This window comes from Passer montanus, unplaced genomic scaffold (genome assembly GCF_014805655.1).
Source record: "Passer montanus isolate IOZ18808 unplaced genomic scaffold, ASM1480565v1 scaffold9, whole genome shotgun sequence".
Lineage (NCBI taxonomy): Eukaryota > Metazoa > Chordata > Aves > Passeriformes > Passeridae > Passer > Passer montanus.
The window spans coordinates 13739751-13760501 of record NW_024374367.1 but is presented as its reverse complement, the minus strand read 5'-3'; the positions used below and the strand labels follow the sequence as shown (position 1 = coordinate 13760501).

At 45.0% G+C, this 20751-nt stretch overlaps 1 protein-coding gene across 2 annotated transcripts in view; it reads left to right on the top strand.

Annotated features, from left to right (window-relative positions):
- The first annotated feature begins 269 nt into the window (after positions 1-269).
- Positions 270-20751, top strand: part of LOC120495668 (RING1 and YY1 binding protein) — a 41916-nt gene continuing 21434 nt past the window's right edge. The window contains exons 1-2 of one of the 2 annotated variants that reach the window (XM_039695421.1): positions 270-525; positions 1291-1416. In XM_039695421.1, the coding sequence (XP_039551355.1) occupies positions 494-525; positions 1291-1416 (158 nt within the window). In that variant the 5' untranslated portion in view covers positions 270-493. Of the gene's footprint in view, positions 526-758; positions 1417-20751 lie in introns of those variants that run through there. The other variant, XM_039695420.1, reaches the window with a different exon arrangement.

Sequence of the window (20751 nt, the reverse complement as noted above, 5' to 3'; positions counted from 1 at the left end):
GGGCGAGCCGCCTCCGGCCGCCCTTCCCCTCACGGAGCGGGCCTGCCGTCCCCCGTGCGCCGCCGTCCCGCCCGCGGCAGCCCCGCTCCCCCCGGGGCACAGGCGGGCGACGAACCCTCCGAGGGGGCAGGGACGGGAAGGGAAGGGGCCACCGAGCCCTCCCGGCGCGGAGGGGCCGCGGCGCGGGCGGCTCCCCCCCGCTCCCTCCCCGGCAGGGCCGGCGGCGGGGCCGCCCCCATTGGCCGCGGCGCGGCAGCAGCTCCGCCCGCCGGAGCGGCGCGGCGCGGGGAGGGAGAGAGAGGGAGGAGGAGGAGGAGGAGGGAGGGCGCCGGGCTGCGCTGCGCTGCTAGTCCGGAGCGGAGCCTGGCAGCGGCAGGATCGGCGGCGCGGGGTGCGCAGCAGCCGGAGCCTGCTGGACGGAGGCAGCCCCGTCCCCCCGCCCTCCCTCCCCTCGCCTCTTTCTTTGTGCGCAGGGCAGGGGCGGCCCCGATCCATGGTCATGGGCGACAAGAAGAGCCCGACCAGGTGAGCGGGGGCGCGGGGGCGGGCGGGGAGAGGCGGTAAGATGGAGGGAGCGCGGCGCGGCCGCCTCTGCCCCGGCCCCGGCCGAGGGGATGGCGGCGGGTAGGCCCTGGCTGGCAGCCGCCGGCGTGTGCTCGGCCCCGGCGGGGGGAGGCGGCGAGGGGCGCCTAAGATGGAGGGAGCGAACGGGGCCGCGGGCGGGGAGAGAGAGTGAGGGAGGCTCCTAAGATGGAGGGAGCGTGGAAGGGCAGCAGCAGGAGGAGGAGTGCCGGTGTCTCCCAGCCTGCCGCCGGTGCCAGGGCTGGTGCGGTGCGAGCGCAGCCATGGCGGCTCCGCTCGCTCGCACTCCCCGCTCCGCGCACTCGCCGCTCCCAGACAAAGGGAGGTTTAACAAGGTGGAGGAGGGAACGCGCCTCCCAGCCCGCAAACTCGCCCACCCACCCTCCCACCCTCCCGCCGCGGGCGGGGGGACGCGGGCGGCCCGGCCCGGCGGGTTCGGCCCGGCGGGGCCGGGGCGGAGCTCGGCGCCCCCCGCACCTCGCCGGGCCCGGCCCCGCTTGGGGTTTGTCGGCTGCTCCCGGCCCCGCGGGAGAGCGGCGGTGCGAGCAGGCGCTGGGTTTCGGGGCTCTGTAACATGGTTTCTCATGTGTGTGTTTTCTTTCTCTCCTCCTCCTCCTCCTCTCTCTCTCCTCCTCCTGCCGCCTCTCTCCTCCTCCCCAAACACACACGTACACACACACGCTTCCCCTCTCCCTCCCCCTCCTCAAGGCCGAAAAGGCAAGCCAAACCTGCAGCCGACGAAGGCTTTTGGGATTGTAGCGTGTGCACCTTCAGGAACAGCGCCGAAGCCTTCAAATGCAGCATCTGCGATGTCAGGAAAGGCACCTCCACAAGGTACGTCCGCACCTCGGAGCGCGGCTCGTGCTCCGCGCTGGGCTGCACCGACTTGTTGATTTTTTCCTCTGTTGCCTGGATATCGGCTGGTTGCATCCCCTCTCTCCCCCGATGCGGTCCCTTCTGTTCAAAAGCTTGTGGATTTTAAAAATTCTCTTTCAAGCGTTTTAATTGGAGCTGGAAGACATGTTTCGTGGATGTGGCAGCAACCTGAATCTTTTTGTTCTGTGCTTTTTTTTTTGTTGTTGTTGTTGGTGTACAGAGAACCTTTTGGAGATGCACGGCCAGCCAGAAATGCTCTGACTCGGTTTGGGTCAGATGTTTTTTTTTGTGGTTTGGGTGGAGGTTTACCTGCGTAGAGAAGTAAAAATGATTTAGGATTAGGGAGCGAGAAAGGAAACGGCTGAAACTAAAGATGCCGTGAGAACAACTCTCTCCCTGAGATGTTGATCTCTCGGTGACTGTTGTCATCAGAAAGGAATCGGCTTTGTGCTCAGTGTGGGAATGGTGCGGGTTTTTGAAAGCTTTAGCTGTCAGGTCTCTCTGATTGCCTTGCTCTGAGAAACTGTGGAGGTCTTTGTGAGGTGGTGAGTCTGACATGCAGTAGTTAATTTAATCTCAGAAAAGCCCCCAGACTTGCCATTTCTCAGTTAGAGGGTTCGGAAAGTTTGTCCTGGCAGTATCAGTTGTCGCTAAAGCAGGCATGTGGTGCTGTGCTTTTCCTTTCTTCTTGTGATTTGTTCTACCATGTTGATTTCTGATTTTTTTCATATTGTACCTTCCAAATTTGAGTTCCCATTGCAGTGCTCTGCCAAATAAATAGTCTGTGAGGTTTCCATTGTGGGAGGCGTCGTTTTCCTTGAGTGCAGCTGTGTATTGAGGTGCTCTCATCAGCAGGCTGTTTGCATGACTTGGCTGTCTTGGCTTGATTGACAAAGGAGGTGAAAGCGTGTTGGATTGTTATTGTTCGCACTGTGCTTTAGACAATGTGAAGTGCCTACATTTTTAATGGAGAGCATGTTTTCGGGCCATTGAAACTCTCTGAGTTACTGTAACAGAGCGCTGAAGTGCTTCACTCTTCGTTTTGTGATGCACATCAGCTACAAGTATCTGTGCTTTTTACAAAACATACAAAGGTGTTGAACTTAAAGCAGTAAATAGCATGCTTAGAGCATTGAGTTAGGCGGAGCTTTGGGACAGCAGTGCTCTTTGTGCACCTGGAGCTGATTCTTGACTCCTTCAGCCTTATTTAGTCGTGCAGCTGAGCCTTCCCAGCACGTTTGACTCCTGTGGGTTTCTGCCTTCTTGGCTTCCCGCTAGGCTCAGGTGGAACGTGTTGCTCCCGCAGTTGCCTGGTCCTGAGCTGCTCCTCCGGCCATGCAGTCCCAACACGCTCCCAGTGTCACTCCAGAGCCTGGGTGTCAGTGGGAGCAGAGCCCTGATGAAATGTGGGAGCCCAGATGGGATCTCTCCTGTATCTGGCACTATTATTTTCATTGGCCACCATGCTGCTGTTCATTTGGAGAGCAGCAGCCTGCTCTCACAAGCCCTTACGTTTTTATTTTTTTTAAAAGATAATTTTCAAACTGTTTGTTGCAGTAGCAGGATGGTTTGTCTTTTAAAGGGCCATTAAGAGCAATAGCAGTCGATGATTTCAGGTTAAGAGCTGTAGCCTTACTTGCAGATGTGATCCTCGGGTCTAGAACATTGTAATTCTGTTTAGCTTTTAATGGACCCTTATGAATGGCTTCTAATTTTAATTCATTTAATTCATCAGCTTTCTATTCATTTTTGCTGCTTTTAAAATGGCTTTTGTTTGTAGAATTTGAGAAAGTATTTAAAATATTCAATGGCCCATCATGTCTTCTTGCATATTTGTATAATTTATGAATAAATATAACAGAAAGCAGGAGTGATTGAGTGTTGTGAGAGAGCATTGTGTACTGGGAAGTTCTGGGAGGTCAGAGCTATTTGTGGTGTTACTTTGAATTTTGTAGTATGCGATGTACGAGTCAGTGCTTGGAAATTATTCAGAATTTTTAAAATAAATGACTGATGTAAAGATACTTGATGAGTTATTATTGATAATTTATTACTTGAAATATAAGGTGTCTGATGAGCTTGACTTTTAAGTTGCAATTTGACAAGTTGATGACACTTTTCCACAGTTAAAACTGCCTTGCTTCATTGTGACTTACTTCAGTAGCACTTATGGAAATTTATCAAACTCACTTTAAAAAAAACTCAACCAAGTAGTGAAAGACATGGTGAGGCAACTGTTTTTCATCAAATTATTGTGTGCAATCACAGCATGCCCAGGGATTTTTTTAAGATCTGGTATGACCTACTTCCCCCCTCCCTCTGCTGTGAAGCCAGTTATTTGTTGTGGAATTTACTTTGGCTGATAAATATTCTCTTATTTAAGAACTGGTGAGGCCCTGAGCTAATTCTCACCGTGTGTATATTTTTTCAGACTCAATATAATCTGTTGGCGTGTGGGAGGGGTGGCTGGCAGCAGTTAGAAGTTTTATCTTCTCAGATCCAACTATCTCCTTTCCCTAGGATCTCCTAAAAGCAGCTTCAAACAACAGTGAGTTTTAGAGCTGACCTGCCAAGTCAAAATCGTTGTAGAGGCTAAACAGTTAAATTGTAGAGGCTAAACTCGACTGTTTTTTCAAGGAGCTGTTTATAAATATTTCAGGTGCACTTTTAAATAAAAATTAGGTCAGATCCATCTCTGAAGAATTGTTGTGCAAAGATTATATTAAACCTGTAGCACTTGAATACTGGATTTGTTACAGTATGTCACTGACTTCCTTTTCTCACCTGGATTCTTGCTATTTTATGGTTAAACTTTTATTACTTTCTATTTAGGCAAGTATGATGAGGTTTTTTACTGTTTCCCTTCTGTGAGGATGATGGCAAAGACAACACAGAGCTCAGCTGGGTGAGATGATGATTTAGCTGGCTGCAGAGTGAGCAGTGGGGAGCTGTTTGCTGGCCTTATTCCTTTCCTGGAGATTTTTATTGGTGTCACAGCACAGGGAACTGGTGCTGGTCACCACTTTCACTTGTGTCCTGTGGCTCTTCTGGTGGTTTGCTCTGGTGTAGCAACACCAGCTCCTGCACTCAGGAGAAGACTGGAACTGCCAGGAAGTTTGCTCCACAGAGGCATGTTCCTTTCCAATATCCATTACTTCTTCAAACACGGAAGGAAAGTTTACTCTGGATTTCCTAAGAATGTGAGGGCAGGATTTGGCCTCGTATTTCCTGTGAGTTCCTCTTTGGGGGTAGGTGATGGCTCTCTGTTTCTATTTGTTTTTCTTAGTGGCATTCTTGCTCCTCTTCTCCTTTAGTTCTCTGATAGTTTACATATATTGTGTTCCTGTACACCTCTTGTAATTTCCTCTCTCGTCCCAGGCAGGGCTGTAAGTGTTTCTACCTGGGATTGTTTTCAGACTTCATTGTGAAGAATATTTGCTCCCCTCCTTATGATTTCAGGGAGACTGGTTTTTGAAACTTTCTTTTTGGATGAATAGACAAGTGGTGCGACGTGGTGGAGCTTCTCTGATGTTAATTTTTCTGTAAATTTGGGATGAATGCTTTTCTTTTCCAAACTCCACATCCTCTTATCATGAATGTGCCTTGAGTACAGAGAAATGCACTTAAAGTCAGTGGAAAATGTGAAAGCAACAAATGGATGTCTGATATGCAAATTAACAAAACAATGGGAGCTTTTGCTACAAAATTGAGTTGAAATGTGTGTGTCCTCTGCAAGTATAAATTGAGCAAGCATTTCTTCTTTATTTGTTGGTAATACCTGTATGCTTGAAGTGCAAGGTTGGGAGTTTGCATCAAGTGATGTGAATGTACACTTCATTGTGGAGTGCCCAAGGACTGATGACAGTAGTGCTTCACCTTCTTGCCATCCTTATTTTTGAGGAGAGGCTGAGCTAAAACTGTTTATATTTATCAACAGAATTCTCTTGTATGGACCCTCAGATACTGGCCTTTGTTTCCCTTTAGTTCTGCAGAAAATTTTTGTGTTTGCAGGATCTGAACTACCACCTTGAAGGATGCAAACTACTGTCCATGCCATCGTGGAAAAGTATTCCCTTCTGCATCCAAGCTGGGCTGACCAGAATAGGAATCAGATAGTCCTGCTATTCCTGGAATGAGGAATCAGGCTTATGATCTTGACCTTCACACAAATAATATGTGCCCTGCTTATTTGCCATGTGTTTGCAGGACTGTTCTGAAAACTCTTGCTGTGATGTGTGGCAGTGGTGTAGGTTGGCAGCCAAGTGGTTTAATTTGGTTCTCTCCTGTTAGTTAGCTTTCACTTGCATAAAGGTGGGTTTTATTTAGCATCATAGCTGGCCTTAAGATGGCCTAATTTCTATAAAAATGGAATATGTAACTTGTCTAAAAAAAAGCCATTGTAGCAGCAGTGTTGGTGCTTTTACTCTGGAATATTTGTTTTACTATTTGGCTGTTTGAAACTATTGTTAAATCATCCCTGGTTTTCCTGTTGATTGCTGAATGTAAATGGCTGTTGGATTAGCAGGAGTGAGGCATGGGCTGTACTGGAGTTGTGGCAGTGTTCCACTGGAGCATCCACATCCTGAGGATGTGTCCCCTCAGGAACTGCTGTTTGGGTAGGGGAGGGTGCAGTGTAACTCTGCCTGGGTACTGCTGCAGTGCACAATACCTACTTGCAAAATGTTTGCCAGCATGCCAGGAGTTCTAGAGATCTTTTATGTCTCATCCCTTATTCACCAGCACTGCTTAAAAGTAAGTGCCTGTTACTTTGTGGATTTGGGGAGTGCTGCTGCTAGGTCTGGCAAACCCACCAGGGCAGAGGAGCCAAGGGCAGGAGCAAACACCATCTGACAAGCAGACAATGCTGATGGTTCACAGCAAACCCTGAATTCTGGGGCTGTGGTTTGACAGCACACCAAGTTTGAATCTGTGACTTGCATTGCAGAACCACATGTGTCTCAGCCACATGGCTTGGAGTATTGATCTGTTATGAACTGACTTCTGGTACAGATTCATGCTACACTTATTTTTTAAACTAGCTTGGAATTAGTCTGTGAGTCTTCAACTGAGCAGATGAAGCTGTTCAGCTTCAGATCAGCTATTATCTGTCAGCCTGGTGCGAGCATAACCCTGGCATAAGATCTGTGTCTTGTACTTTGGCTGTTTGAAAGAAGTGAGAGTTGTGTCCTGATTTGCTCTTTGCGGTGTTTGGCTCTGATTAATGATCTCATTACCATCACCCCAGGATTTCTCTTAGATCTCAGCACCTCTGGGAAATCATTCTCAGCAGGGAGAATCCTCAGTGTTGACGTGCAGCACCAAGGCAATACCCCTTTGCTATGGCTGTCAGATTTGGGTACCTGAGAAGCTGTGGGTGGCAAATTCAGTAGGGAGTATGGTGGTTCCTGTGACTCACTTTGCTTTTACCACTTTTTTTCTGAATGTCCTACTAAGTAACAATAGCTATACCTGGTTGTTTTCCTTCTTTCGTTAGGATAAAAAGATCTTTTGGTTAAAATAAATAATAAAATCTTCAGCATGGAAAAGGGGTGTTGGTAATATTTATGTAGAGTACTTTTAGGTTAATTGTGGGTGGTAGGGTTTAATCTCTGATTTCTTGTGGAGACTCTCTGAAGATCTAATGGATAAACTGCGACACTGAGCGTGTTAAGACATCACTGATAATATGCAGTGTGGATATTATTCATTTTTCCCTTCCTCCATAGGCTGCTTTTCTGGGAGATGGGAATCTAAATCAAAGTGTGTATGTGCGTGTGGGAGGAGAGGGCATGCAGCTCTCTTTTATTGCTGTGAACAGACGTGGAGTCCACTGGGATGCTGACCCCTGGCTCCCAACAGGTCCTTGTGGGGAACTGGTAGGCAGAGGAATGCAGAGCAACTTTCTCTGCATGCCTTTCTTAATTGCCCTGATTGTTTCGTGTTCCCATCAGCTGCTGCTGCCTTTGCAGCGCTGGTGGGTGTGTTTGCACCCTGATGTGGGGATTGTCTGATAAGAGGAATTGGTTGAACTGGAAAAAAGACGGTGTGCAGTGTTGCCCAGAGTGGCAGTTGAGAGGAGGGAAGTGGTGGATGCAAAGTGTGGTTCCCTGTGGCCATCCTCTGCTCCTGTGACATCCTGGCTGAGTGTCCTGTGCTCAGTGTTGGTGTTCCCCAGCAGTGTGCAGCACTCTGGGACTGTTTTGGCTGAATTTTTAGATCCCTGACAAAAATGCATGAGACCCAAGACCCTCATGAAGGGTGAGAGGAGTGAAGAAATGTGCTGTGGGCTGGTTGGATTGTTTTGGCTGGCTACACCTGGCTTTTGTGCTGTAACTTGGGCACCCCTGCCTTAACTCCAGGCGAGTTCACTGCCGATCTCGAATCGGGTGTTGCTCGTACTCCAGCTGCTTTGCATTATTGCTGGGCTTGGTGTTCCTTGCTGTGGCACTGCTCCTTTTCTTCCTGCTCACTGTTCTTGAACAAGCAGACAGGTCCTTCCAGGGTCCCTCGGTGAGGAACACAGAAGTTCACAGCACTTCTGGGGAGTCCTGCTGTCTGCAGGAATATGGCAGCAGAGTGAGACACACGGCTCCTGCATCAGGCAAAGCATGTGCTCTGCTTGTCCTTTATTTCATGTGCATCTCTCCTTGTCTGGGGAATTCTTCATAGGAGGAAACCCACTGACCTATTTTGTGGGATTTCTGGTGGTTCTGTAGGTTAGTGGGTTCCACTCCTGCAATGTAGGTCACTTGCAAGGTGTGCTGGAGTTTTGTAATGTGCAGCTCTGACCTGAAACAGGATTCATACAAACTCTCTCTGTGCCTGTGTCTTGCAGCTGTACTTTGTCTCTTTGCACTGGGCTGTTTCTTCACAAGGTAAAAGGAGAAATTTGGCCATTTCCAGAGGGAAGGGGTCTTACAGGAGGGTTATGAGTGTTTATTTAAAGTTGTTTTAGACAGGTGAGGGCAAATTTCCCTTATTGCCACTTTATGTTAAGGGCACAGCAAAAAAAAGACAAGGAACACTGAGTAGCCCGTCCATGCTACCCTAAGCAGATGTCCAGGATTACAGGATACAACAGAAATAATGTGGAAATGCCTCCATTACGTTTATGTAAGTTCCTTTTATAGCTGACATATGCTAAGTACATTGATTGTCTCTTTGTGCAGACAGATTTCCTTTACATCAAGCAGAGCTCCTTTTGCACTTTTTTGGTGCATCTGGAGGTACAACCAGATCCTTAACATTGCTCTTCCCATAAACCAGCTCTTAATTAGGAGCATGTTCTTTGTAGCAGAGTGCTAATTGGTACACCAGCAAAATCACTGCCTGTTGAACATGGGAAAGATAGTAATTCTGACTGGCTCAAATATAAGTGAGAGAGAAAATCATCACTTCTCTTTGCTGGCCCACTGGGTTTTGTTTGACTGTTCAGTAACTCATTGTATTCCAAATCATGTGAATCTCAAGTTCTCCCAAAATAAATTGCTTAAAATTGGGTGTTGCTTTGATACTATTTTAGTCCTGAAGTTCTCTCAGTGTTTCTGAAAGTTCAAAGTACGTCCACAGCCAATCTTCTGTTAAATAATATGGGAAACTAACAAGGGAAAGGGCTTGTAGGGATCTAAAATATGGATCATGAAACCAGGAGACCTGATTTGAACTCTGTGTGGTCTGTATAAGACACTGGCCTGGGATTGTGGAGCACACCCTTATGCCACAAGGATCAGGGTGCTGAAAATTTGGAGAGGGAATTTTTGCAAGGGTGTGAAGGGACAGGACAAGGAGAATGGCTTCAAACTGGACAGAGGGCAGGGTTGGATTATGTATTAGGAAAAAATTCTTCATAGTAAGGGTGCTGAGGCCCTGGCACAGGTTGCCCAGAGAAGCTGTGGCTGCCCCTGGATCCCTGGAACTGTTCCAGACCAGGTTGGACGGGGCTTGGAGCAGCCTGGGACAGTGGAAGGTGTCCCTGCCCATGGCACAGTGGCTGGAACAAGGTGATCTTTAGAATCCCTTCAAACCCAGGTCCTTCTCTGTTCAGAAGTTCCAAAAACTTTCATTTTAGGATCTTACCAGATTGGTTGTCTTTAAATAAAATGGAAGCAAAACAAGTCAGTTTTGGATTTTATTTAGGGCTAAACAAGGAATAAATGTTTAGACATGTTTTCTCGAGCAGATTGTTTATGGGGATTTCAGAGTTATAATGAATTGTTTGTAACATGCAGAGGTGCTAAGTGAGATGAAATATCTTTCCTGAGATAAAGCTGTCTTCTTCAGATTTATATTTTTGAGTAGACAGAAGTGAGACTGATCACAATCTAAAATATTTTATCTGAACTAAATTATTTTTGTGCATGTGGAACTGTGTCTGGGTAATTCATGTGCAGCTTCACGTGGTCGATTTGGGGAGGTGGACAGAGGATACAGAACTGCTGGGATTTGGAGGCTTCAGTGGTTCAGTAAAGTTGATCAGAAAACTGCCCCCAAAGAGTGGAGAGTGTGGGTTACTCCCTGCACCCCAGTCCCATATGTGCAGTGTTTTATAAATTAGAGAGGTATTTATTAATGAACTAGAATTGCTGCCTTTTTTTTTTTGTTTTCTATGTAGTAAATAAATACACAGAAGGATTTATATTTTTTTCACTTCTGTTTGCAGGTGACAGTGGAGCTTGTATGATGTTAATGTGATTTCAGCCTGTGTAAGAGAGGCTGGAATTCACCCTTTAGCAAGTCAGCTAGCTAAATATCCTCGGGATGCCATTTTTAATCTGTATGATTATATTCACTGTCTGTGTTATAATTTGATCAAGAAATTTATGTCTATGATACGTGTTTCATTCCTTTGTTTAATTAAAAAGAAAGAAGATCTAGTTTAGCAGAAGGACATAAATCTTACTTGTCCTGGGTGGACAAAGCATGCTGATGTGTTCAGGTTGCTGAAAATGTGTCTCTGCTGAAATATTTGGCTCTCATTATATATCTTGGAGCTCTTATGCTGAAAGTGCTCTCACTGTTTTTTTCGGAAGTGGCACAGAGCACTTTCTCTTCCTGAGATGAGATTTCAATAAGAGAGGCAATACATTGATGGATGATGGCCCTGTGATGGAGTCAATCAGCCAGTGCAGTCATTTGTCTCCTGGGGATACAGGGTAGAGCACATCATTAGCAGCAGAAGGGGAGGCTTTCCTCTGTAATGCTAATAGGGCCAGGGAGCTGGTGGTGCCTGTTTGCTGCCATTGCTCCGTTATTACAGGTGCCTTGAGGAGAAATAAAACCCTTTTCATTTGTTATCTATGGGTGTGGATCAATTTAACAGAAATAATTAATAAGCTTTAGGAAATGTTTGTGATTCAGCATAGTCTTGGCAATTTGTAAACCTGCATCACGAAAAATGGTGATTTATTCTGGGGGAATTGTGTGTGTCTTATTGGTTTTACACACAAGTAGCTTGACTGGTGGAGAAGAGACTGGCAGCTGGCTGATTTGAAGGGCAGTGGGTCTTAATTGGAGGAGAGGTGTTGAAAGGGAAGCCCTTGGGTGGCAGAAGTTACTGCAGCAGAGTCTGGTGGCGCTGGGTTTCTGTCAGAGCAGAAGGCAGAGCACCAGGCAGTGAGGGGGGGTGGCTTGTCCAGGGACAGCTGGGGCTGTGCTGCTGTGTGGCAGCTGCACTGAGCTGGGTTCAGTCACCCAGCTTTGCCCAGGGAGGGTGAGTTAACCTGCAAACTGCTTTCTCCATGGCTGCTTTCTGTGCTCTTGGGAGCCACAGCAGTGATCCCATCAGCAGCAATATGGACTTCCCTCAAGGTGGGCAGGAGTGCTGCTGTTATGGGATACAGGGCTGCAAACCTTGTGTAAGCAGAGTCTGTGTCCAGAGGGTCAGTTCCAGCAGGGCACACACGGAAGCTGGAAATGTTGGGAGGACAGGGTTGTTCCCAGTGGATGTTCTGGTTTGGGTTTCTGTGTGCTCCAGCACTGTGAGCAGGGGCCTGGCAGCTTGGACATTACTTTTTTGGGGGAAAAAAGCTTTAACTTGCTGTGAATCTGGACATTTAGGTAACTCCCCTGCATACATTTACCTATGTGTGAAGTAATTGCACTATGAAGTCCACATACAGATTGTAGGAGTTAAAGTTCATTTTTGGGAAGCACTTTAGGTTCTGAAGTGTCTTCTCAAAAACTGTATGTGAAGTCAGACTTAACAAACAGTGTTTATCTTATTTTTTCTGAACTGTGTAGATAATGGTTAAAAAAAAGAGCAGGGGCAGCCAGAAAGTAAGTGATGTTGAGTTGCTGGAATGGTGTGGTGGGTACTTTTTGTACACTTCTTTTCTCCCGTGTACAGTGATGTCTTTGCTCCTGAAGAGGAATGGCTCAGCTGTGTAGCACTAAAGGCATGAGGCTGTCAGAGTTGTGCAATTTTACATATGGGTTAGCAGAGCATGCTTTGTCATGGGTGTGGGAATACAGGGCTCTGGCAGCAATTAAGAGTCATTAATTAGGAGTACTTAATGCCGGATGTGAGTCAAGTTAGTTGTAAGTTGCTTAACTTCTGAGGTCAAGAAGATCTGATGCATCCGAGCCTTGCTTTGTTAGCATCCATGGGACTGTGGGGCTGCCCACAGGGACGGGCTGGAATAGCAGAGCTCAAACTGAAATGTTGAGCTTCATTAGATGACTTATTAGCAGTGACAGTTTGGCAGCACCTCTGCCAGCTGGGGCCACACATTTGCATTCAGAACTGTAGACCTCTGAAGGGTTCCTTGAGGTTCCTGGCTTCCATCAGCTGGGAACGTACAAGTGCACGCCAGGAATTTACTCTGCTGGGCTGAGACACCTGAATCAGCATTCAAAAAAGCAACAGTGAAACTTTCTGGTGAGGAAAAGCTCTTCTATCTGTATGAAGGGGATGATTTTTTTTCCAATTACAAGTTAACAAATTGATAGAAAAAAATCAATGACAAGCAGAACATGGGTAGAATATCATCATGCCTGTGTGCTGCATACCTGCTCTGTGAGTGCAGGGGAGCTCACACCTTCATGTTCAGCCTGTGCACTTACAAAGATGTAAAAGCTGAGGACAATCTCACTTCTTGTGCCTGCAAGAGGCAGGCTGCCAGTGGCCCAGCATGTCAAGCAAGTAATGGGAAAAGATCTGTAATAATGTACCTGTTATAGTTCTCAGGCTTTTCCCTAATGTGCAGGGACAGTGAAGGATAGCACTGAGCAGTAGTTTGGTTTTATTTCCATCTCTCTGGTTTTCCTGTCTTGCCATTTTTTTGAGTTTTAAGCCAGACTAACTTTCCCACTGGCACTCTGAATTCAAAACTCTGAAGTTGTACAGCTGTGTACTGCACTTTCTTGTTTATAAAAGCTGTCACAAGCATGAGTGGTTTATTTTTTTTCCCCCACAAAGGTGTAGTGTGAGGAGCAGGTTTATTTAGTCACAGGTGTGGGAACACAGACATTGTGCTTAGAAAAGTGTTTAATAACAGTTGGTCGCTTCATTTCCGAGTGTGCTGGCATCTGCAGGTCTGTCTTGGTTCAACAGGTAGTTGATGCTTGGGGAGAATGTGACCTTTTGCTCCTTGCATTGATTTTTTTGAGTCATGTCCAGAGGCTGCAGAAGTCAGTGCAGCACTTTGCTGTCAGCTGCAAGGGCTGGATCAGGCCTCTGGGATTGAGGCACTGAGAAAAAAGGGAATAAGTTGACATGAAACTTAACATGGTTGTCTTTTGTGATCTTTTTTTTCCCCAAGACTGTTTGTTCAAGTAGATGTTTTTAATAGATAAAAAAGATTTGAGAAATGTGTTGAATAAAGCCCTAAACAAAGACTTCAGGAAATAGCATTTTCTGTGTCCATGTAAGCAGGGGACTCCTCAGCCTACTCGTTGCTCTTGGTCTTCCTGGAGTCTCTAAAGTCTGAACAGAACTTGAGACTGCTACAATTCTGGATCTGGTTTTTTTCTGTTTGTTTTTGGGGTTGTTTTTTTTTTTTTTTTTTTTTAAAGAGAGCGCCTCTCTGACCAAACATTTTCTTGTTTTCAAGCAGAATGTAACAAAATACCCAGAAAAACCTAAGAGATTCACCAAATTTTGCAGAGCTATAATTTTCAATGATCCTCATCCATGTGCTCACTTGTATCAAAAAGATTACGTTCCCTCTCCCTGGAGTTGTATCCATGTCTTTGCTTGTATAGCCAGCAGATTATTAGTAGGTAACACAGGTTGATTATCGTGACTTGCTGCTTTCCCTGCTTGTGCCAGTTCAGGGTATTATTGTTAACAGCTTTTAAAGTGAAGCTCCTCCTGGAAGAATTGCTGGCTCCAGGCAGAAAAAGTTTTCCGACCAGTTCTGAACTACTGGGACTGTTGAATTTTTTGAAATGCTGTTAACTGCTGCGAGTACACCTTGAATCATGCATAGCCTGAAGAGCATCCTGGGGGTAGGGAGACATAAATAATTGTTTAATTGCTCTGCTGTGTAGCTTACATCATGTTAAGTGTATAGAAAAAACTGATTCTAAACAGTGTTTTATGGTCACAGTTCTCTGAGTCTGAAGATGAGCATTTATCCCAGTGAAGTTTAATGTGGTGGTAAGCAAGACATGCAAATGTGTCTTAACTTGAGTTTAAGTTTGTTAATAAAAATGTTGCCAGTCTCTCAGCTTTCAGATGTTTGGTAATTATGCTAACTGAAGTCTTGAAGAGTTTTAAAAGGAAAACATTCTATTAGAAGGAAAAACTTTGTCATTAACATGTACAAATTGTTAATAACTATTTTCAAATTTCATTAGATTAATGAATAAACATGTCTTCTGTGGTTGTTAGCAGATACAGCAGAAATCAAATAATATACTAACATTGTTTTAATTAAGAATACCTTGATAACTCTAAAAATTCACTTTTGACATCCAGCTCTTAGGCTTGAAATGAATCAAACTTGGGCTTTTTTATACTCCAGGAAAATATGCTGTTTTCTCAAAACATGCAGCAAAAGCAAGCTCAAAAATCAGTATAACAGAGTACAGCCATTGCAAAATATCATTACAATAGTTAAGTAATTATCCCACTGCATGACTTAGCAGGAGGGATAAATAATGCACGTAGAATTGTGTTGGAGCTTGCAGGGAAGGTCCTGCCTGGCAGAGTGGGGAAGGGCAATTCCAGAGGGTTCTGCTGCATCCAGGAGCTGATGGCTGAAACCTTTCAGTGCCTCTGGGGAAATGCAAACCAGACCCGATTTTGTGTTTTCCCTATAAATTGAAGGTGGCCATTGGGAAGAAGCCTTCCTTTGCTGTGTTAGCAGAGCTTGGCTCCTGCTGCTGCCCAGAGCTGTCCTGTGCACAGCATGTCCCAGCCCCTGATGGAGCTGTGAGTCTGGTCAGCAGGAATATTGGCTCTTTTTGCAGCAGACAGACGAGGGGTTTGATTTGTCTTCCTTTCAGCTAGAACTGAATATTCTGAATCTGTCAGTTGCTGTCAAGAGGATTGTACTTTGGATTAGTGAGCTCCTGGAAGCAGTTTGAATCATTGCAGTTAAAAGCATGCCGAACAGCGGTGTAATTAATAGTTATATAATGTACCCAACCAGCTTAGGAAGCCAGCATGTAACTTGGAAAGAAACACAGCCCTGTGCAGTCCCTGCATTGCCTGAGGACCACTGTGCATTTCAAGGGTGGTGCTTTTTGTCCCAGGACCATAATGGTCAGGGCAGGTTTGTTGCTGATGTGTCAGTTCCTCACGAGACTTGTGAAGACATCTTTCTGCACCTTTCCCCTTCCCTTCCTCTTCTCTGATGTCCTTCTCATCAGGCCCTGGTCAACACAAGAACATTGCTCATGTTACACTTGTTGGAATTATTCTTTGCTTCTGTGCTTGCAGAAATCTTTGGCTGCTGTGTAATTATGGATGCCACATGAAAAACTCCCCAGCTGCTGAGAATAATGCACATTTCTGTTGTGGAGTTTTTGACTAGACATTTCAGGGCAATTATGCAATACCTTTGTGCTATGCAGTACCTGTCAGCCCTTAACCACTTGTGTTTTTAGGGGAGCTGAAATGGCTATTGAGCCTTCCAGAGTAATTTCTGCTTTGTGACAAGCTCGAACCTGTCAGGCAAAGCTGTGTATTTCAGCAAGGCAGCAGGTGAGTCTGTGCACCTCAGACCTCCTGTCATGTAGGAATTGGATTGGAGGTGTAATGCTTTTAAGTTCTTTATATTAAAATCTGTGAATAGCTTATGCACAGAGATGGTTATCAAAATTCTGAGGTGTTGCTCTAATTCTGGGTGAATTGATAAAAAATTAATGTAATTTTCTTCCTTTAGCTGACTGCTGAATACTTCAGCTATCTTAAACCTTTGCACTCCACTGTCTAAAATGTTTTTTTCTCTTCTGATGTGTAGGTGTGGTGTTTGGAGACATGGTTTAGAGGTGGACCTGGCACTGCAGGGTTGGGCTCTATCTTAAAGGTCTATTCCAACCTATGTGATTGTGTGAAAAAGGGAGAATTTTTCTGGTGCAGAACTTAGTATTTCTGTTTCTAACAAGGTACCTTACCAAATGTGATTGGTGATTAATTAGAAAGTAATTCTCATCTCTAAAAAAAGTACTTTATTTTAAAATGGGATGCTACTGCTAATGAAATGTAAGGTTGCCTGCCCTCCTGGTTTCTATCTACATTGCTTCCCCAAGTCAGTTTGCTCATTATTCACTGCCACTGACCTTGGATAATTAAGAAAAAAGCCTGCTGTTCTGAGATGATAAATGCAGCTTCTGTTTGGAATGAGGCTGATTAGCTCAGTTGTGAAAGTGTCATTTAATGTCTGTAGTTTCTGGTGGATGGATGCTGCCTCTGCCAGGGTTGATGTCCCTCTTCTGCTCCTGATACCCAGCTGAAGCTGTTGCTGAAAACCCCCTGGGCCTCCAAGATCTCAAACTTGCAGTGGACCTCTGCAATTTTCAGTGAAAATGAATTTAAGGCTTCTTTTCCTTTCTGCACCACTGACACTTCCAGCATATTCCCAGTGCAGCTCCAAGGCTGCAGTTGTGCCCTGGGTGGGGATTTGAGATTCCTGCTTGGAGGAATGTCAGCTGGAGCAGGGCTTGGTTGCTGTTCCACAGCAGGGTCGATGCCACTGCCAGCCCTGTGCACTGGGGCTGAGTGGAGACCAGAGAAACACCAGTGCAGAGAAAAGGCCAAGTCACAAAAACAACAAAAAAAGTTAAGGGGAAGAAAAATTCTTTTCAGACCTGTGAAAATATTTGTCAAAATTTGTCTGTTAGACAAGTCCCTTGCTCTCTTATTTTTCTCTGTGCTGCTGCTTGGGCTTCATTCTTTACTTCTGTTTTTGTTCTCTGAGTTACTTGGATTGTTTGTGACTTAAAATACCTGCTTGTTTACACTGTGAAGGCTGTTTGTTTTTTAAACATCTTCATGTTGATCATTCAGTTGCATGGTATTTTAGTGGGCTTTTTTCTTAGTCTAGGCTTTCCACATGAGCCACTCACTACTGAATTTGTTCTGGCAAAGTACTCCAGGCTGAAGTTGGTTCATAAACTTAAAGCTGTGTTTTATTGATCTTTTTTTGATTTTGTTTTTCTTTAGCTGGTGTCACCGTCTTCTTGAGAGACTATACTCTGGTGGTAAATTGTGTATTTTGTCAGGTTGTCTTTTGTTATTACACAGTGGATGACTATTCCTGATGGGATCTTTGGTGCTGATGTGGTGGCAGTAATTATCAGTAAGATTTTGAATGCCATGAGGACTCTCAGCTTCTGAAGCCTCATCTGCAGCCTTGAAAATCTTCAAGTCATCATAATCTTCCCCCCTAGAAAGGTAGAAATTTATTTGGGAAATTGCATAAGACTTGTTATGCAAGCAGTTTTTTTAGCCTCCTTGTAAAGTGTATTATAGAAAAAAGGTGGGGTTTTTTTTCGAATTCAGGCAGCATGTGGCACAAAAATCTCACAACTGAGATGTTTTAATAAAGAGAGATTTTAATGAAGGTTGTGTTGTGTTTGGAACAGAGGTAATGCAGAACTGCACACAGCTCCAGCAATGCTCACACCTCTTCCCACAAAGAGATTCAGTTCTCACCATGCATTCAGTTCCACGGAACACTGAGTGGACAGACTGGATAAAATCACCATAGGTCTGTTAATTAAAATACATTTTTACTGGAATGTTGCTAGTAAAAACTACTTAAGTGAAATCTATCCATACCTTACTTTACATCTCATTTAAGGATTTGCTGCTTACCCTAAGTTCTAGGTCATTTTTCACATGTCTCTGCGTGTCCTGAAGCAACTCATTTTGTAGACATCTCTCTCTTTCCTCTGCAGGCTGGTGCATGGCTTTGTTTTTGAGTTTCCCTGAGAAGCTGGTTTTAAATAGAATGAATTGATACAGTGAGGCATTGCTGGGGTTGTAGGAGGCCACCGGACCCCTGGTCCACTTTACACCTTTAACTCCACAGCATTAAAACACAGTGTGGCTGCTTCCCAACATCAAGGACCTTATGGGTTTTACATTCAGGTTGTAGCTGTGTGCCTTGAATAAATCTGTTTAGTTGAGGAAGGGTTGTTTCATGTAATATGTCTGAGTGGAAGAGTTACTTGAACAAAAGAGACTTAAAATGAAGCTGTTAATTGTCACAGCCGGTGACTTTTTTCTATGCATTGCTGCCAGCTGAGAGCACTTTAAACTCCCATCTGAGGTATGAGAAGGCCCGTGCCTCTTATCTGCACCTCCCTGAGTAAGGAAAGCAGTTGTTCAATTATTCTCTATAATTAGTGTGCTTCAGTGGGTAGGCAGGTATTACTTATTCACAGCCTCTTTCACTCCTGCTTTTCCAGGAGTGTTTGCCTTCCAGTCTTCTCCCTTCTCTGTCCTGAGGCATCTGGATGAACCTTACCTGCCAGGATCTGGGTAGTGGGTGAGCTGTTCCTACCAGGTGTGAAAAAGGGGAAGTTCAGATCAGTACAAAAATCAGTCCAGCTGATAGAAGAATGTCTTACCTAGGCTGAAAGAATTTGAGAGATGCTGTGATTGCAATAATGAATGAAATATTTAGAATTTTTCCAGTTTTTTGTGGTTCCCTTGAAAGAAGGCATGCAAGTCTGAGGGCTTATTTTTCAACTTCTTGGGATAGATTTAGACTAAGTGTGTATCTTACTGTAGATATTATTGAACTTAAACCAGCAGATCATCACAACTTTAGTGCTACTGCTGCTGCTGCTTTCTGTAAAATGCTTGTTATAAAGTATTGCAGGATCCAAAAGGTTTCTGATCACTTGGAACTTGGGCAGGTTTGTTGTGCACCTGTGTGTGGTGTGGAGGGTATGTGCATCCAGGGTTAACATAGCATTTATCTGCACAGAGAGCTCTGTGGTCTGTACAATTCTGACAGAAAACTTAGACCCTGTGTTAGGGTAGTGATACTCTCCTGTGAGTGGACAAAGGGGAATATATGATGTTCTTGCTGATATGAAAAAAGAAATACAGAAGATGATTTTGTTGCTAGAACCTGTGTTATAAAAGAAGCTGAGTGTGAGGCTGTTGTGGTGGATTTTGTTTTTTAATCAGTGAAGAAATAGCTTGTCAAAGGCTTTGTGTCCTGGTTTTGCAGTGGGCATTGTAGATGCTGCCCATTAACAGGTCAGCTTCTTTAGACTATCATTCAAGGTTCTTTTATAAGCTTATCAGGTATTTTATGTCAGTCATTGAGATGGTAGCCTTTGAGACATCTGTTTAGGTTATAAATCCACTTTCTGAGAAAAATCTTTTATTGGAGATTTCTTTTACCAGGTACTTTGGTGGGAGTCTCTCTGCTTGGGTGAAACTTGTGTTTCAGCTCCTACTGTAAAGAAAAGGCGACTGTTGGGGCAGAACAGTGGTGGAAAAGCACACTGCATTTTTGCAGGCTGGATGTACCTGAGATTAGGAGAGTGAGGGCCCCAGATTTATACCTTAATGCAAGCACCCCATTCCCAAAGGAAGTAGAGCAAAGAAGAGCACTGCTGCAGATGTCAAAATGAGCAAATGATGTTTAGTATCCAGGTTTTCTGCTAAAAATATATATTTAAAAGGTTCATGTTGCGCTTCCTTCAGCCCTGATCCCTCAGTCAGCCCACTGCCTGTGTAAGGCAAAGAGGTTTGCTTCAACCTGGTGGAATTGGTGTCACTGAGGTTAAACTTCATTGTAGGATGCATTGTCTGAAACACCACCGAAGTGCATTTGTCTGTGAGCAGGGAAGCCGGATGCTTCCCAAGCCTTTGGTATCTACCAGCATCTCTGGGAAATGTCTGCAGCCTCCAGGGAAGAAGCAAAAGATTCTCTTCCAACTCACCCTGGTAGTTTTTTAACCACCGTGTGAGCGGCATTTAAGCTACATGAAGCTGTGACTGTGTAACTTGTTGGCTTTTCCCTCTTCACCTCCACCACCTTCTTTGAGCTTCATGTGACACTTGGAGTCAAACATAGGAATTCTTTTCAAGGAAGCTCTGAGGTGATTTGCTGCCTTTTCCTTTCGAGGAGACTTGAAGCTTTTTCCAGGTTCACAAGGACACTGGCTATCTGTGGTTCAAAGAGCAGCATGGAGTGGCTGTCAGGATCAAGGGCTGCTTGTTGCTTTTGGATGGAGCTTCCTGCCCCTGCTGCCCTGGCTGCCACCGGGAGAGGGAAGAAGCTGAATAAACAGGGAAACGGTGAAATAAACAGAAACAAAACCAAACCAAGCCCCTGCCTCGGGGTGTGGGCTCAAGTCAGTTAAGTGGACTTTCTTTTGTTAAAAGGAGGCACATAAAAGCTCTTCTGCTTTTGTTTTTGTGCCATAATGATATTTTCCATGTGTTTTTCTGTGGTGTTTGATTGCTTGCAATTTCTTCTGAGGAAACTTAGTGGAAAAGCAAAAATTTGTGTTACTGCAGATGAAGGGGTTGATTCAACCTTTCCTGCCGCACATACCCCAGTGTTTTTAGTAGAAGTGATCAATTTCAAGCAGTCAGCTTAAGCCTGCATGTTTTGCCAATTCGCTACTCAGCTTTTAAAGATGTTATTAGACGTTTTAGATTGCAGGTCAGGCTGTAAATACTCATTCTGGGGCTTCAGTACTCAGAACCTTCCTCACTGTTTACCATGAACGACAAAGCTGCCACTGCGCTTGTGCCAAGCCCTGTGGCTTTGTGGGTTCATCAAGGGGGAATAGGTGGGTTTGGGAAGCAGGAATGGCAGGAACAGGCAGGGCTGTCTCATGTAGGCAGTGCAGACAGATGGGGAGGTTTGTTTG